General features: G+C 32.4%; 2 protein-coding genes, 1 long non-coding RNA gene and 1 other non-coding gene across 4 annotated transcripts; 3 read left to right on the plus strand and 1 right to left on the minus strand.

Annotated features, from left to right (window-relative positions):
• The first annotated feature begins 3,347 nt into the window (after positions 1–3,347).
• On the plus strand, positions 3,348–6,922 carry LOC114385772 (E3 ubiquitin-protein ligase AIRP2-like). Its single transcript, XM_028345836.1, has 5 exons — positions 3,348–3,646; positions 4,706–4,856; positions 4,949–5,015; positions 5,114–5,348; positions 6,430–6,922. The coding sequence occupies exons 1-5, from the start codon at positions 3,567–3,569 to the stop codon at positions 6,638–6,640; spliced, it is 744 nt and encodes a 247-aa protein (XP_028201637.1). The 5' UTR covers positions 3,348–3,566; the 3' UTR covers positions 6,641–6,922.
• A 1,228-nt stretch (positions 6,923–8,150) lies between these two features.
• LOC114385701 lies at positions 8,151–11,279 on the minus strand. The gene is made up of 2 exons (XR_003660998.1): positions 11,023–11,279; positions 8,151–9,038 (listed from the first exon to the last, which is right to left on the minus strand). It is a non-coding gene; the product is annotated as an uncharacterized LOC114385701 (long non-coding RNA).
• LOC114385700 (sphingolipid delta(4)-desaturase DES1-like) lies at positions 8,528–10,505 on the plus strand. Its single transcript, XM_028345738.1, has 2 exons — positions 8,528–8,706; positions 9,508–10,505. The coding sequence occupies exons 1-2, from the start codon at positions 8,551–8,553 to the stop codon at positions 10,324–10,326; spliced, it is 975 nt and encodes a 324-aa protein (XP_028201539.1). The 5' UTR covers positions 8,528–8,550; the 3' UTR covers positions 10,327–10,505.
• On the plus strand, positions 11,261–11,333 carry TRNAV-UAC. Its single transcript has one exon. It is a non-coding gene; the product is annotated as a tRNA-Val (tRNA).
• The last annotated feature ends 6,370 nt before the right edge of the window (positions 11,334–17,703 follow it).

Below are 17,703 nucleotides of genomic sequence, written 5' to 3' on the forward strand. Positions count from 1 at the left end.
AACTAATTAGAAAAAAATTAATATAATTTTTAAAATAATTATTATAAAGATAATAAAATCATTATATATATAATTTATGATTAGATTTTCTATATTATGAGTAATTTTCTAATTAATTCAATTAGTAAATAGTTAGAATATACTAATACGAGTTTAGTCAATATTATAATTGAATAAACAAATAGGCAATTAATTGATAAGAATGATTGACCTGTATTTAATTAACTATCATGTCCGGCTAACTAATCATATTTTTTTCGGTGCAGTTAGCTAATCATAATTTAAATGTACAAAACCCTTTTATTGTTATAAATTAAAATACTTGTTATAATATTCATTACATCATAACTTCAAATTGTTATTATAATAGCAATCATTAAACTAATTCATATAGTCTATAAAAAAAATTAATTCATGGAGAAATTATTTCTATACAATAAATTAATAAATTAATTATACAATTTATTATTTTATAATAAAGAGAGAGGGAGGTGTATGATTAGATAATTAATGGGATGAATGAAGATAAAAACATTAGTACGGTAGAAATTATAAAATATTCTAAAAGTTATATCAATAATATATCTCATTATGGATCGGTGGTTCAGTTCCAATAATTTTGGCTGCCGATATGTTTTTATAATTGTTTCGCAGAGAGAAACTAAAACGATAAAAAAATATAAAATTAGAGCATATAAAACGAAGTTAAAAAAGTACTTACAAAACAACGAACATAATCGAAATATCAAAAACTATAAATGTTTTGTTTTCTTGTTTATACTATCTACTCTTAGAGAAAAGGACAATCGCGACCAGATATTAAAAAGACATAGACGCCGATTGCGACCTTTTCAAACATATAAACTTACAAAAATGCCCTAAAGAAAGTTGAAAAATAACGAGTTTTTATTTAAGGTGGTAAGTTTTAACTTATTAAAAATTGACATTCTAAGGGGTGTATTGGATTAAGATTTCAAAGGATTTTAAAAGACTTTTTTATGATTAAAAAGTCTTGTGGTATTCAATCAAGACTTTTATAAAATATAAACAAATCTTGTGGTATTCAATTAAGACAATAAAATTTTTTTTTCCAGGACAACAAAATCTGTTGGTATTCAATTGAGATTTCTTATCACTTTTAAAATGTCTTTTGGTATTCAAAAGTAAATAGATTTTGATGGATTCTTTTGTGGAATGGATTTTGAGAAACTTTTTAGTTAGAAATACACATAAAATACTCCTCCAACAATCTCACCCAAACCCTTGAGACTTTTCATAATCTTCCAAAGACTTTTTCTTCTCCTGCCGAACAAGACACAAACCACTATCAGGTTCATTCTCTTACAACTTTTCAATCAATTTTATCTATTTTTTTAATGGCAATCGATAGTCAATATTGTTCATACTATATGTATATTACGCAAATCAAAAGAAAAGGGTGTTGTATATGCTTCAAGATTTCGTATTCATATTGTTTTCAACGTCCAGGCAATGAATATGCATCAAAAGAATGGCAATTGATATGCATCAAGATTTCATATTGTTTTTTTTTAGTACTGTATATGCAAATCAAAATAAAAAACTCTTTTTTTTTTTTCTGTTTCTTCAACTTGTTTTTTTACAACATCCATTATTATTATTATTATTTTCTTGTGTTATTATTAAAATGTTAATTATTAATGTGTTATTATTATTTTTTTGACAGCGTGTTATTATTATTATTATTGTGTTAATAATTAGGCGAACATGAAGTGAGAATCACTTTGTTATTATTTTTTTAGGCAATAATGACTTTGTTATTAAAAGGTTTAAAATTTCTATCGTTTTTATTTTCTTTATTCAAACATTATAATTTATTTATCATCTTTTTCATTCACTTTTGTAACTTCCGTTATTTTTTTGTTTAAAATGTATTAATCTTTCGAAATCTTAAAAATCCATAAAGTACTTTGAAATCTTAAAAATTTGTATTAGAAATCCATTAAAATCTTGGGTTAAGAATCCTGATTGTAAAAAGTCTTTTAAAAAAAATCTTTTAAAATCCCACAAAATCAATACAATCCCACATAATCTTTTAAAATCTTCAAGATTGTTTTTGTCAAAATATTCTCTCAAAATCCCAATCCAATTTCATGGTTATGATGCTGAAGTTAAAAATTGAATTATTTGATATTATTTGAGTTTGATTGTTAATAAAAATAATTTTTGGTTGTATTTTATTTATCTTTTCAGTAAACTTCCAACAAATCAGAATTCTTTTTTTTCAGTAAACTTCCAACAAATCAGAATTCTTTTTTTTTTATGAACGAAAATGTTAACAAAATAAAATCTTTTAGGTAAACATAAAAAATACGTGACATCATTTTTTTTATTAATGGGAAAGAAAAGGTATATGACATGATTAAACATATAAATAACATTGTTAGTTTCTCATATTAATTTTGCCAAACGGAAATGTTCTTAATTAAGAATGTGGTTTCTAACACACTTTTTATTATTTGTTAAAGTTTATTAAAATTTATAACTTTATCTTTAATATACTATTTTTTTTTTAAAATTAACTCACTATTTATAATTAAGTAAAATTTATTAAATAAAATATAATTTTATGATCTTATTTTTTATTTAATGAGTTTGGCTCATAATTTTATAATTTTTTTATAAATTTAATTATTAATAAAGTAATAACTCTATTTTCTCTCTATCTATTTTTTTTTATCACATTACATCATCAATCAAATATTACTTACCTCTCCTCTCTTCTTTTCTCTCTAAGATTGTTCAAGAAACATTTTTTTATTAAACTATCGATGTTGGTATAGTGAAGTTAAATATTTCTTTTTCTTTTGGATAAAATATATTTTTCACCTTCTAAATTTTTCAAAGTTCATTTTTAATTCCTTTAAAATTGAAGATAAATATTTATCTTTAGTTTCTCTAATTTTAAAATGTATGTTTTTCATTCTCTAAATTTCAAATACACAATTTTTTTTCCTAAAAGTAATTTAGAAACAAATGGAAAAAAGTATAATTTACTGAAATATTTTTCCTTAGTTTTTTTTTTTTTTGCGTTTTGTTTGATTTTTACCTTAAATATTTTTTTTTACTAGTTTTTTTAACCAATATCTTAAAGTTACTGTAACAATAGTTAGTAAGGTCCAAAATATAATTATGAACATGAAAAAAAAAATTCAAAATGGGAAATAACAAAAGGCCGGGATGACAAAAATGTAAATAGATGTGTATAAATGGGGAAAGAGGTAGGGAGGGGAATGGGGATGCGTAGCCATCGGTGGTGCGTAGAGGGAAAGCTATCAAAGCCTAAAAATAAGGTAAAGTGGATAAGAATTAGTTAGTATTAATTTAATTGTTTAATTAGTTAATTTATAACATATAGTATTTGCGGTAGCTGCGCCACGTGTCCTACCGAAAGATTTTGGTGATGGCTTTGAAGAAGTGTGCGTGATATGCCTATAGTTCAGTTGAGAGAGAGAAAGCATGAAAGTTTGTAGTTGGTTTTGGTTTTGGAGTTGGGTTTAGAATCTTCAATCTTGTTTGGGAGAGAGATGTACATAGCTTCCATGGGAAGGTCTTTCAAGGACTCCTTGAAACTGCTTGAAGCTGATATTCACCATGCCAATACCCTGTTAGTTTCTCTCTTCTTTCTTTCTTTCTTTCATCACTCCTTTCATTTCAGTTTTTTTTTTTCCATACCCGTTGTAGAAAAATCAGTTCTTTTGATCAAGTTTGTATTTTTGTTTTTAAGTGTTAGACTCAGACACCCTTTGTTTATTTCTTCTGGAAAAAATGGTTTTTGTTTTATTTTTTGTAATTGGATCATGATCATGAGTGAAGTTTTTTTTGGTCTAGGGAATGATTCTCTGGAGTTTAGCCTCTGATTTTTGCTTTCCTTCTCAGTCAACCGTCAATTTTTCTTCATAAATATGGTGCATTTAATTTTGCTGCAAATTCATGGTTCAAGTAATTTTCATTTTTTTTATTATCCCCACTTGTGGAAAATTTAGTACTTCTTCAGAAACCCGGACTCAACAAACGGTGAAAGGTTTTGGTGGAATTCTTCTTCTGGCTTCCACCTCATGTTTTGTTTGCTTACTAGTTACTACTAGTGACATTATACATATGTCTAACTTTTGGTTTTTAATTTTGTAAATGACTGTATTTTTCTGTTTCATCGTGTATCTTATGCCGAAAACTTTAAGAATTTGGACTTTCATGGATTCATTCGGTTATGATGAGAAGATTTTGTTATTGTTTTCATAATTTTATTTATTTGGATTGTTTTGTGTGTATAGGGACAATTTTTTCTCCTCTCATGATATGTGTGACATTGCCACTTGTTGGCAGGGGTTGAGTGGTCCCCTGAGTGATTTGGCTGACTGCAAATAGTGCATGATGATTTTTATACCAATTTGTTGCGTCCTGATCTCTGATATGCACATTATCTTTCTGAACTACATTGTCATGCTGCCTATTGTTTGTGTGTGTCTATTCTTTTTCTTTTTTGGTTTAGTATTTTGAAGTTTGTTGTGTTTATGACGAGCCTTTAGTGAAATTTTTCTAGAGAAGCTACAGATAACAGATTTGAGTTCTGAATGGTGTGCTTTGGAAGGTTGCCTTTTCTTCCTTGTCTCATGCTAATCTTCTTGCTTATATTTATCGCTTCATATTACAATTGGATGTTTAGGGCGTCAGATTTTCCAAGGGAATATGATGGTGCGTGCCTTCAGATGAGAATGTCATATAGTCCAGCAGCACACCTGTTTCTCTTTTTGGTGCAATGGACAGACTGCAATCTTGCCGGAGCCCTTGGACTGTTAAGAATCCTAATATACAAGGTAAGGTCTAAGGTGTTTTGGTTTTTGAATGTTCATATTAAACTGGGAAATTTGGTCAAAGTCACAAATGACAAATTTTCCTCATGCTGCAGGTGTATGCGGATGGGACAACTACCATGTCTACCCATGAAAGAAAAGCAAGTATCAGGGAATTCTATGGTATAACATCCTGTATTGTTTTAATCTAATAATTAGCACATTTGCTTGCATTTTAGTCTATATGAATTGCTGATGTAATGAATTTCTGCATTGATCAGCGGTCATATATCCCTCTTTATTGCAACTGCAAAAAGGTGTAACAGATACAGAGGATACAAAACAGAAGGCTGTATGCATGGAGAGGTATCGCAAGAGAGATGATGAGGAGCACAGACAACCTTCAGACATAGACATTGAAAGAGAAGAAGAATGTGGAATATGCATGGAGATGAATAGTAAGATTGTGTTGCCCGACTGCAACCATGTCATGTGCCTGAAATGTTATCACGAATGGTACGTTCTCTCACTGATGCTGACATTTCCTTATTTATTTATGACCATGAATTGTTCATGTTAAGAAGTATGAAGTTGTTGGGTTGTTTCTTCTACTTCTTGATTCTTTCTGTTTCTCTGGGAAAATGCTTTTTATTTGGTTCTTTTAATTTCATGGCTTGTAGTTAGAACTGAATAGCATAAACTGTAATCTGTTGAATCTGCTTGTGTTTTAATTTCAAAGAAGCAAGACAATTATCTAGCTACTTTAATGGCCTTTTGTTATCGTTTTGCATTGGTGGCATATTAAGCCTTTTCAATGTGTGGATTCAATACCATCAAGGATGGGACTGGGGCTTTGGGTTCTCCACCATTGAATGAAATTGAACAGAAAATAGGAGAAAGAATTCTCCTTCTCCCCCAAGGATTTGTCCTTTCACAACTCATTTCTCTATTAACAAACTAACTAACTACTATCCTATCTGTCTTAACTAACTCTCCCTTCCTTCTCTCCTAACTCCTAACATAAAAACTCTTCTTAACTTGGTGAGATGAAATAACTTTTTATCATGTACTGTCATGATATTGTAGTGATTAGAAAAGAAAACTGTGTTGCTATTTTGTTGATCTGATTATATTTATTAGAGATCTCAGCTGAACAGAGTGGAAAGAAACAATTTATAATATAATTTTTTACTTCTGAGAATTAGGCTTAAAGTAATTATGGATAAACTAACACACTGGTTTCTGTGAGCTTGTCAAGCATACACATTTCCCTTGGGGCTTATTTAAAGGTTAATGCTTATATTGGAATTTAATGGTTTAATTAGAATTGGATGAGAAGTATACTGTATAGATTTGATTATGAAGCCAACTATTGTTCTTTGGACTTTGATTATTAGTTTACATAATTATTGAAGTGGTTTGAAGTGAACTGTCTGTTTAGGATGACTAAGCATGCACTTCAATCTTCTATTTATTCCCTGCCCCATATCTCAGCATATGAAATTTTAGTTGTTACGTCATTATACCTACCAGTGCATGCTTGAGTGTTCTCTACTTGTTTAATTGAAAGCTTCATGTAATTTGCTATGTTTTGCAGGAGGACAAGATCACAATCATGCCCTTTTTGCCGTGACAATCTTAAGAGAGTAAACTCGGGTGATCTCTGGGTGTTCACTGACAATAGGGATGTAGTAGACATGGCAACAGTGACAAGGGAGAATCTTAGAAGGCTTTTCATGTACATAGATAAGTTGCCTTTGGTCATTCCAGACTTTCTCTTTGACACATATGACTCTCACCTAAGATGAGTGGTTGCAACAGACAGATTTTACTGTCTGGTGTGTGGTCTTGGAGGGGTGGTTCCTTTCTATTTAGTAACGTAAACTCCGAATGCAATTTGGTAAATTTAGTTTATATAGAGTTGTATTGTTGCTTCCCACGTCTTCCAGAAGTATCCAGCCCTGTGTTTACTGTGGGTTGGTGGTGAAGTTGAGATGGTAAATTGTATGTAGGTCATTTGTATATCCTGTACAGATTGAATTACTTATTAAGAAGAGTTTTGCATATTCTGTGCCTCTATTGTTAAAAAATGCGAATCTCTTGAGTTTAGAAATACCCTCTCTAAACTAATAGAAGAGTATTACATTATGGAATGCATTTGATGGGATATCAATTGCCAACTTCACGCCCGTACCAATGTGGAAAAAGATCATAACTGCATCTGTACGGTGATGTAATTATTCATTCACCCAGGGGCCCACATTAGTTTTGCAACTTTTGTTTTACAAGAAAATGAGATATATGTATAGGACTGTAGATGATCCAAATAAGGACTAACGTTGACATGGAACTGCCTAATGTGATTAATGTTACATGAAGTGCTTGCATGTTTTTATTTTAGAGAGAAGCATTTTTATATGACTATAAGTCTAAATTCAGTGCTCATTCGGTTGGATCAGTTTTTGCAAATTTCTTCAGCGTGCACGTAACTTTTTTTTTTTTACTTTATTCAACCCAAAACTTGAATTTACCTCACTGAAAAACTTATTTTCATAGTAGTTTCTCCGAGTAAGTCAGATAGTGTTTTTCTTTATCACTCCTAGTCTCAAGTAAGAATTTTTTTTCTTAAGAAAGACATTGAAATTAAAAGTCTTAATAATCATTGTATTAAGAAAAAAATTATTGACAATTATTCAGTACATTGAAATGTATTAAAATTAAAAATCATGGTGAGTTGTATTAATAATATTAATAAAAAAAGAGTTTCAGCAAACATAGATGTGATAAAATGATATCTGAAGTAAGCAAATGTATGTATTTTATTTTAGATGCGTTGTACATTTACGATTTAATTACCAAGGTATGTATAATTGTGACTTTTTTTTCTTCTTCTTTTTAGGTTCTATAGTTGAAAATTTTATTTTGATCTTTATAATTGTAATATTTTTTACTGGTTTAGTCTTCGTTGTTAGTCCATGATTTGAAATGGATGCAATTATTCTTCATCACCAAAGCTTCTACAGATGCAAACTGCCACCACAAATCACACCTCCAATGTTGTTTGTGAGTTGCTGAGAAAGATCCATTCTAGGTTTTTTTTTTAAAAAATTTTTTAAACTAAATGCAAGCTTTTCTCACCTTGAAAATGTCATCTTCGAAACAGGTGTGTCACTTCTACAATGATGAGCTACACAACGTTTATCTCAAATGGTAGACGATATTAAATGTGAGGACTAAAAGAATAAAAAAAATGATAATCATAAATATCAAATTGAGATGTTTTAAACTAGCAAGACAGAGAAACAAATGACAACTATATTGACCAAAGGCGTAATTAAATCAAAATATTTTATGATAAATGTAGCCGTTGTGGAAGGGTGATGAAGAGGGGCTTAAAAAAGATATATATCTGGCATAAATAAACTACTAAAAATAACAATATTTAAAAAAGGAAAGCATCTAATAGCCCACAAGATTACAAAAGGTTAATAAGAAAACAAAAAAACAGATTTGTTTAGTCCGCTAGATCCATCCAGGGTAGTCCTGTAAATTTCCAGCCTGTAATGTCGGGGCAAACAAATTGTGACCAAATAGATTGAGTGGGGCTGTAATTATGTCCTCTCTCTATTCTTAGGCACTTTCCAATCTCGTTCTCATTCCTCTGTATAAATAAAATACATTGTTCTTCCATCAAGTTTGTGATGTGAGAGAAGAAGAGATGGGTAGAGGAGAAGATCGAGAAGGGGTCGCAGTAGCCGGGGGCTTCTTCTGGTCCTACACAGACGAACCCCATGCCACACGACGTCGTCAGATCCTCTCCAAATACCCTCAAATCAAACAACTCTTTGGCCCCGACCACTCTGCTTTCTTCAAGGTTTCACCTTTCCCCCGTTTTCCTTTTAAATCACTCTCTTTTTTTCTTTTCTTTTCTGGGTTCCTTCCCATTTCTTCTATGTTGATGTTGCCTGTGGTTTTGGGTTTTTGGTTGTTGTCATTCTTATTCTGAAATATTCTCATTATCAAGTGTTTGCTTTATTTTTCCCAATTTCATCTTCTGCTTGTCTTTTTTATTCTTTGCATTGTCTGTGTGGCTGGCAATTTGCACACCTCTTTGTTATTTCACTTTTTTTTCTAGTGGATGCTAACTTTTCTTCAATTGGTTTGACAATGTGTGTATTTGAAACTGAGCCGCTGCTGAAGATGAATCTACATTGATGCAGTAATTACATGAATATATATACCCTTAGATCTCTTGAGAAAATTCAAGTTGCACAAATCTTTCAAGTTTCAAAAAAAAAAAAAAAAAGCAATGATGAAGTTGATATCTATGCAGTGTAAATTTAGACTGTCGATTAATCTGAAATCATGATAGGCTTAAGTGTATGACTTGTAAGATAGTTAATGTAAGAGTCAACAAACCTATCATATACAACCATTTATGATTGGATCACAATGTAAAAACCTTTTAAACTGCTAGTGCATAAACTATTTATTAAAAACTGGTTATGTGTTCGTTATTGTTTTATTATTAAGTGGTATTTCTTCAAAGATATGTACATTATATTAGATATTAGATTATGATATGCATTTGAAATGGATTTTAGTTGGATGGATAAGTTTCTACTACTCTGGGCAGGGTGTGTTAATTTAGTGTTTGAAATTTGTGTTGTTGCAGATTAGTGGAGTTGTTCTGCTTCAGCTTGGTACGGGTGCTTTACTTAATGATGCTGGCTGGCTGAAGATATTTTTAGTAGCATACTTTTTTGGTTCTTTTCTCAACCACAATCTCTTTTTGGCTATCCACGAGTTGAGTCACAACCTGGCCTTCTCAACCCCTGTCTACAACCGTTGGTTGGGGATTTTTGCTAACCTCCCTATAGGTGTGCCCATGTCTGTTACCTTCCAAAAGTATCACTTGGAGCACCACCGCTTCCAAGGTGTAGATGGCATTGATATGGATGTCCCTAGCCTCACTGAAGTCCGTCTTGTGAAAAATATTATTGCAAAAACCATTTGGGTCTTTTTACAGCTCTTTTTTTATGCACTTAGACCTCTCTTTCTTAAGCCAAAGCCTCCTGGCATTTGGGAATTCATCAACTTCTCTGTTCAGATAGCACTTGATGTGTCAATGGTTTACTTTTTTGGCTGGAAAGCCCTTGCCTATTTGATACTTTCCACTTTTGTTGGTGGTGGGATGCATCCAATGGCTGGTCACTTCATTTCCGAGCATTATGTGTTCAATCCTGACCAGGAGACTTATTCTTACTATGGACCTCTGAATTATCTCACTTGGCATGTGGGATACCATAATGAACACCATGATTTCCCAAGAATTCCTGGAAACAAGCTTCACAAGGTGAAGGAGATTGCTCCAGAGTTTTATGATAATTTAGCGTCCTACAGATCTTGGAGCCAGATCATTTACATGTACATTATGGATCGAACAGTTGGACCTTTTAGCCGAATGAAGAGAAAATCCAGTAAAGCCGAATAGATGTTCCCATACACATCATTCATCCCCACCTTTCCCTCTTGTGATGTCTCCTACTTTGACAATTTTTGTGCAAGTGAAGAATGGAATGTAGTTTTTGACCCAAATAGCAAGTCATTTGTTCATTAGCCAACATTTTGTATAAAATATATTGGTTTTGGGGCTTCCTCCTTCAATTCAAATGCATACATGTTCTCCCTCCCCCCTATCTCTCTCGGACACACATGCTAAAAAATGTTCATGGTTCATAAAATACCTACAAAATGCAACGGCTTGTTGAGTGGCTGAGCATGTTACTTAAGGAATGGGAGACTAAACGGAATATAATCATCACTATTTTAGTCTATATACTTGAGCGGTTGGGCCTATGAACTAGTCACATTAGGACAACGTTATAGCAATTTTGTAAGTGTTTCTTTTACGATTTAAGATTAATGAGCTAAGGTTTTTTGGGTCAACAGAGCTAAGTTGCAAGAAATAAATTGACTGCTATCCTTATCCATTTACAGATATAAAGATATTGAAGTTTGACTTAATAAAGTCCTTCATGCAATTAATTTTCATGTTGGATTCTTAGGCAAGTCCAGAAAGCCGAGTATTATTGGCAACCCAAGATAATATCAAAAACCAAATTGTAAACTCGTCATACAAACAAAAGAAATATACTACAAACTAGATTTGTAAACATAAGACGTAGACCTGTTATTCTGTCAAAAAAGCAACCTAAGATTTTGAGCAACGACCTTAGTCAAGCTGTTGTAGTTGCCATCATAGACACCAAAGCGCAGAGGAATTATTGTTCAATAATCTTTAGCTTCCAAAAACGATGATTGATGAAGTAGGTAAGATACTTAAACGAAATTATTTAGCTTGATAGAGGTTCAGTTCTATTTTGTAGATATATTTAAGTTATGTTATTCGACCCATTAATAAATAAGTTGCTGTGGTGTAGTGGTTATCACGTTAGTCTTACACACTAAAGGTCCCCAGTTCGATCCTGGGCAGCAACACTAATATTTATTACCCTTTTTTTTCTTACAATTTTGGAAAAAGAATTTTCAAGGTGAATAACCGTGATAATGTTTCTACACTGCTGTTGGGCAATTTTGCCAAATCACCGATAAAGTTTCTGTTGTTCATTACTGTAATTTATTTAGTGCCACATTTACTTGAGTCTTTAAGCTTCTGTAATTTCCGTATTCATTTTTTACATTTTACATAAACAATCAATCGCTCTCTTAGCATTTGTCTATATAAATCTACTTCTACATGAATCAATCTACATCTACTTCTATGAATTTGTCTTGCTTTTTACGTGATTTTAAATTAATACGCGATTCTTGAACGTTGTTCCAAACACTCCCTAATCGAAAGCATCCATATTTAATTCCTATCATCAATGAATTTTTATCAATAATTAATAACGTGATTAATGAAGCAGTTCAAAAAGAAAATAACGTGATTAATGAAAAGTTAATGTCATATGATACCACTCCCATAGCCTTAAGGTAATTTATCAGTCACTAGTAGTACTAATTTATAACGGCACCTTCCTCTCTCTTCCATCTCCGACTTCATGAAGGATGGGAACTAGAAAGTACCTAAATTTCATTTCATTGCTCATATTCCAATTTGTGGATCGATAAAATTTCATTAGATTAATTTAAATAATTAAATAGTTCTTACTAAAATATTTCTATATTTTGTTTTTTCAAACTTAATAACCTATCTAATCATTATGAAAAAAATTCAAACGTGTTTGCAACAATAGAAATTCTTAAACAAAAAGCCCTTGATTGAGGGGAAAATGCGGTAAACAAAATACGTTAAAACATTATATGAATAATGAGTAACAACGACTGTATACAAATCTATTCTTACAAGATTATCATAGCTTTTTTAATTTTTTTTTATTCCTCATTGAATTTATTTTTCACGTAATTTTTATCATGTTTATTTCTTTTTTTAATTTATCTCTGGATTAGTTAAAAAATGATTTCTTACACTTTTAAAGAGAAGTTAGTCGTACCAACGTTTTTGCTTACAGCAAAGTATGTACGGACTTCGTTTTGACAATAAATCTTTAGACTGTAGGGTGAGATGCAAAAGAAAGCACCTGAAACATGTGTGAGGCATACAATGGATCATTGCCATCCATTAACTTACTTTGTTTTTTGGTAACACAATGAAATATCCATTAATTTTCTATATATGCTGCTTTGTCTAGATTTGCAGGGGAAATATGAAAAAAGGAAATGAAAAGATTTTATTTTTTTTGTCACAATTATAATAAATATAAGTTTATTTTTAAATATATAAATTACTAACTTTATTTTAGATCCTTAATTTATCAATGAGATAACATCTACTCAGTTTTTTTTTTACAAAGGTGGATGAATTTGTTGAAAAACTATTAATAATATAAATCATATTCATTATTTTTTTTTAAAATATCCCTTAATAAGACAACTATACGAATAGTATCATTGAATATGACAAATACTTAAACCATTTAATTCTATATATATATATATATATATATATATATATATTAGAATGAAATATAAATTTTTAATATTATTAATTAAAATTAATCAATTGAATTTTTTTATTAGTATTAATAATTATGTATTTACATTTTATATATAAAGTCATGGGTAGTAAAAAAATATGAAAAATGTTAAGTGCTAACCAGTGTCAGGAACTCTATAAGGTACTCATTCCATTCTGTTTTATATAAGTTTTAATACACATATCAATAAATATAATTAATATTTTAAATTTCATAAAATATATTGTTACTAATTAATTATATTTTTTATTTATTATACAATAACAACTACTCTTGCTAAGAGTATTCCATTAAATAAAATATTTAATGACTTAATAGTTTTGTAAAATATAATTAATTTAGAATACTTTTTTTCTTCCAGAAATGTCTTATAAAAAGGCATGGAGGAAGTATATTGATTAAGAAATCAAAAGTGGTGTTTTTTTATCAGCAAAAAGAATAACAACACACTTTCTCATAATTTTCAATACAAAATATTTAATAAGAAAATTTAATTACTAATCTAATGAATGACATTGATTAGCAGGACCATCAAAATCAAATATAAGTTTAATTTTATTTTACAATCAATGCAGGGCATGCAGACTGCAGGAATTCTGGTCTCTATCAACAGTATGTGGGCAAAGGTCAAGTCCAAGTATTTAAGGTACGCATATAGATATTCACTAAGGAGATATTATTCCTTTATTAATGCTTATTTTTCTGGTAAATTTATTAACCGTTGTTTTATTCTGCCAATTTAATTATTGGATGTCTCCAATGTGAGAGTTTAATTCTGTTTTGGCTTTGTATATAAGAGAGAGTAACAGAATTTTAAAATTCTGTTATAAGTGCTAGCCTAAGAGTGAAGGGTTGTTATTTTGTTTTGCTTGTATAAAAGGGCAATCATACATCTTAATAAAGTGTTGTTTTTCATTCTATCATTTTCAGTCTCTAGTGCTATTCCTAGTAGGTGTGCAATTCTGTGCTTAGAAAACAGTGAGTGATACAAGAGTGAATGTGTGAGGGAGTGAATTGCATCTCTTGCAATTGAGTGAGGAACAGTGTGTGTTCCAACAATTGGTATCTAGAGCATTGGTTTCGATAGAAGGGACAAGAATCGCTAAAGAAAGGTTCTTGGAGGTGTTCTTGAAGGAGTTCTTTGATGGCGGCAGTATCTGGCTCAATTCCTGCAAATCTACCAGTTCTCACAGGAAAGAACTATGAAAATTGGAAGATTCAGATCAGGGTGGTGATGCGATTCCAAGGGGTTTGGGAGTTCGTAGAAGAAGGTTATATACCTGTGGGAGAGAGAGCAACAGAGGAACAAAAGGCTGCTGATAGAGAAAAAGAAAAGAAAGATTGCAAGACACTTTTCATTTTGCACCAAAGTGTAGATGCTGCTAACTTTGAAAAGATAGCAATGGCTCAAACCTCCAAAGAAGCATGGGACATTCTGCAGAAATCTCATGATGGAGCCACAAAAACCAAGAAGATCAAGCTGCAAACTCTGAGGAGACAATATGAACTACTACAAATGGAAAAGAATGAATCAGTTGCTGAGTACATCACAAAAGTGCAGACAGTGGTGAATTCAATGAAGGGCTATGGAGAAAAGATAATTGTGCAATCAGTTGTAGAGAAAGTGCTTAGAACCATGCCACCCAAGTTTGACCATATTGTGGTAGCCATCGAGGAATCCAAAAATCTTGAAGAGCTTAGCCTAGAGGAATTGCAGGGATCTTTGGAATCTCATGAACAGAGAATGAATGAAAGGATAAATGAGAAGAAAAGTGAACAAGCCTTGCAAGCACGGTCTAATCCAAAGAAGCATGGTGATAGATGGAAGAAAGACAAAACTGAAGGGAAGAGCAATAAATGGAGGGGAAATCAGAACAGTGATAAAGACCACAAGAAAGGAGGGGGATCCAATTCCCAAAACTCTTCAAATAGAAAGAAGTTTGACAAAAGAAGTATTCAATGCTTTAACTGTCAAAAGTTTGGGCATTTTGCTGATGAGTGTTACAGCAAACCCAATAACAAAAGAGAACCTAAAGGTGATGATGCAAAATTGGCTCAGGAAGAAGATGATGACACTGAACAAATACTGCTAATGGTAACTACTCAAATTGAAGGGGCAAGTGATAATTGTTGGTACCTAGACACAAGTTGCTCCACTCATATGACAGGAAGAAGAGAGTGGTTTCTCAACCTTGATCAATCTGTGAAGAGCCAAGTCAAATTTGCTGATGATAGAATCTTGACTGCTGAAGGAATTGGGAAGGTCCTTATCAAAACAAAGGATGGAGGTCAGTCTTGCATCACTGATGTACTATTTGTACCAGGTATGAAAAGTAATCTACTCAGCTTAGGTCAATTATTAGAAAAGGGCTTTATGACTAAGCTAAAACAAGATGTTGAGAGTGTTTGACAGAAATCACAAGCTCATTTTGAAGTCCCCTCTTTCAAAAAATAGAACATTCAAAATTGAGATTGATGTGATAGAACAAAAGTGTTTTACTACTACAGTAAACAGTGAAGAGTGGTTATGGCATTACAGATTTGGCCATTTAAATTTTAGAGATCTGATTAAGCTAAACTCAAGAGAAATGGTGCTGGGTTTGCCTCAGATCAAGCCTCCTAGTGAAGTATGTGATGATTGTTTACAGTGTAAGCAATCAAGAAGCACTTTCAAACAAAATGTACCAATCAGGGCAAAAGAGAAACTTGAGGTGATTTACTCTGATGTGTGTGGCCCTATGCAAACTGAATCTCTGGGTGGAAACAAATACTTCATATCCTTTATTGATGAATTGACTAGGAAAGTATGGGTTTACCTAATAAGAAGGAAGAGTGATGTCTTTGAAGTCTTTGAGAAGTTCAAAAATATGGCAGAAAAGCAAAGTGGCTCATTGATCAAGATATTGAGAACATATGGTGGTGGTGAATATGTTTCTACAGAATTTCAAGAATTTTGTGACCAAGAAGGCATAATTCATGAAGTGACTCCTCCCTATACACCTCAACATAATGGAGCTGCAGAAAGGAAAAATAGAACCATAATGAATATGGTAAGGAGCATGTTGAAAGGCAAGAGTCTGCCCAAGTACTTGTGGGGAGAGGCAGTGTCTACAACTGTCTTCATTTTGAATAGGAGCCCTTCAAAGAGATTGGAAGGAATAACACCTGAAGAAGCTTGGAGTGGTGCTAAACCAAATGTGAGCCATTTCAGAATCTTTGGATCACTTTGTTTTAGGCATATCCCAGATCAGTTAAGAAGGAAGCTAGATGATAAAGGTGAACAAATGATCTTACTCGGATATCACTCAACTGGAGGCTATAAGTTGTTTGATCCGAAGAGTAAGCATATAATAATCAGTAGGGATGTGGTATTTGATGAATCTAGAAGCTGGAACTGGGAGCAGAATACTGAAATGAAGGGACCTTCAATAATGATAAGGTCAGAAGAGGAAGAAACAAGTGAAGGGAATGGTAATACCACTCAAAGAGAAGTGAGACCCCAGAGAAATGCACCCAAACCAGCTAGATTTCAAGGTTTTGAGATGTTGTCTGATGCTGATGTAAGTGCAGATGGGAATCTTGTACATTTTGCTCTGTTTTCTGAAGCAGAACCAATAAAATTTGAAGATGCTATGACTGATCAAAGGTGGGTTGAAGCTATGACAGAAGAGCTTAAATCTATTGAGAAAAATCAAGTGTGGGAGCTGGTATCTCAACCAAAATCGAAGAAGCCCATTGATGTGAAGTGGATCTATAAGATTAAGACAAATCCAGAAGGCAAGGTGGTCAAGTATAAAGCTAGACTTGTGGCTAGAGGATTTTTACAGAAAGCTGGGATTGACTACAGAGAAGTGTTTGCACCAGTTGCTAGAATTGAGACTATTAGAACAGTAGTGGCAATTGCTAGCCTAAAGAATTGGACAATGCACCAACTAGATGTGAAGTGTGCTTTCTTAAATGGTCATCTTGATGAGGAGGTCTATGTGACTCAGCCACCTGGATTCTCTATAGCTGGCCAAGAGTCAAAGGTTCTCAGGTTGAGAAAAGCTCTTTATGGACTTAAGCAAGCCCCAAGAGCTTGGAACAAGAAAATTGACAGTTTTATGATGAAAATTGGCTTTGATAAGTGTAGCTGTGAGTTTGGAGTCTATGTAAGATCCAAATCAGTAGGTAATATCATTATTATATGCCTCTATGTGGATGATTTGTTGATCACTGGTGGTAATGAAAGTGAGATAGCAGAACTGAAAAGGGAATTGATGAGTGAGTTTGAAATGACTGATATGGGGTTCTATCCTATTTCCTTGGATTTGAATTCAAGAAGACTGAGAGAGGTATTTTGATGCACCAGAGCAAGTATGCAACAGAAATATTGAAGAGATTCAACATGGTTGAATGTAATTCAGCAGCAACACCAACAGAGGCAGGTCTTGTACTTGAAAAGGAGGGCAAGGAAGACAAAGTCGATGCAACTGAGTTCAAACAGATTGTTGGTTCTCTCAGGTACTTGTGTCATTCAAGACCTGATTTGGAATTTGCTGTTGGACTGGTAAGTAGATATATGAAAGGACCCAGAATTCCTCATCTCCTAGCTGCCAAGAGGATTCTAAGGTTCATAAAAGGGACCATCAATGTTGGAATTTTATTTCCAAATAAAGACAATAGCAACTCAGAGGAATTGATGGGATATACTGATGCAGATTGGGGAGGAGACAGAGATGACAGAAAGAGTACTACAAGTTACATATTCATGTATGGTGCAGCACCAATATCGTGGTGTTCTAAGAAGCAATCCATAGTGGCTCTAT

Source organism: Glycine soja, chromosome 15 (genome assembly GCF_004193775.1).
Source record: "Glycine soja cultivar W05 chromosome 15, ASM419377v2, whole genome shotgun sequence".
NCBI classification, from domain to species: Eukaryota; Viridiplantae; Streptophyta; class Magnoliopsida; order Fabales; family Fabaceae; genus Glycine; species Glycine soja.

Bases quoted from the DNA above. Each gene is read 5' to 3' on its own strand.
- LOC114385700 (XM_028345738.1), top strand. From the start codon at position 8,551: ATGGGTAGAGGAGAAGATCGAGAAGGGGTCGCAGTAGCCGGGGGCTTC. The intron at 8,707-9,507 runs GTTTCACCTTTC...GTGTTGTTGCAG, and splicing joins ACCACTCTGCTTTCTTCAAG to ATTAGTGGAGTTGTTCTGCT.
- LOC114385772 (XM_028345836.1), top strand. From the start codon at position 3,567: ATGTACATAGCTTCCATGGGAAGGTCTTTCAAGGACTCCTTGAAACTG. The intron at 5,016-5,113 runs GTATAACATCCT...TGCATTGATCAG, and splicing joins AAGTATCAGGGAATTCTATG to CGGTCATATATCCCTCTTTA. The intron at 5,349-6,429 runs GTACGTTCTCTC...TATGTTTTGCAG, and splicing joins CTGAAATGTTATCACGAATG to GAGGACAAGATCACAATCAT.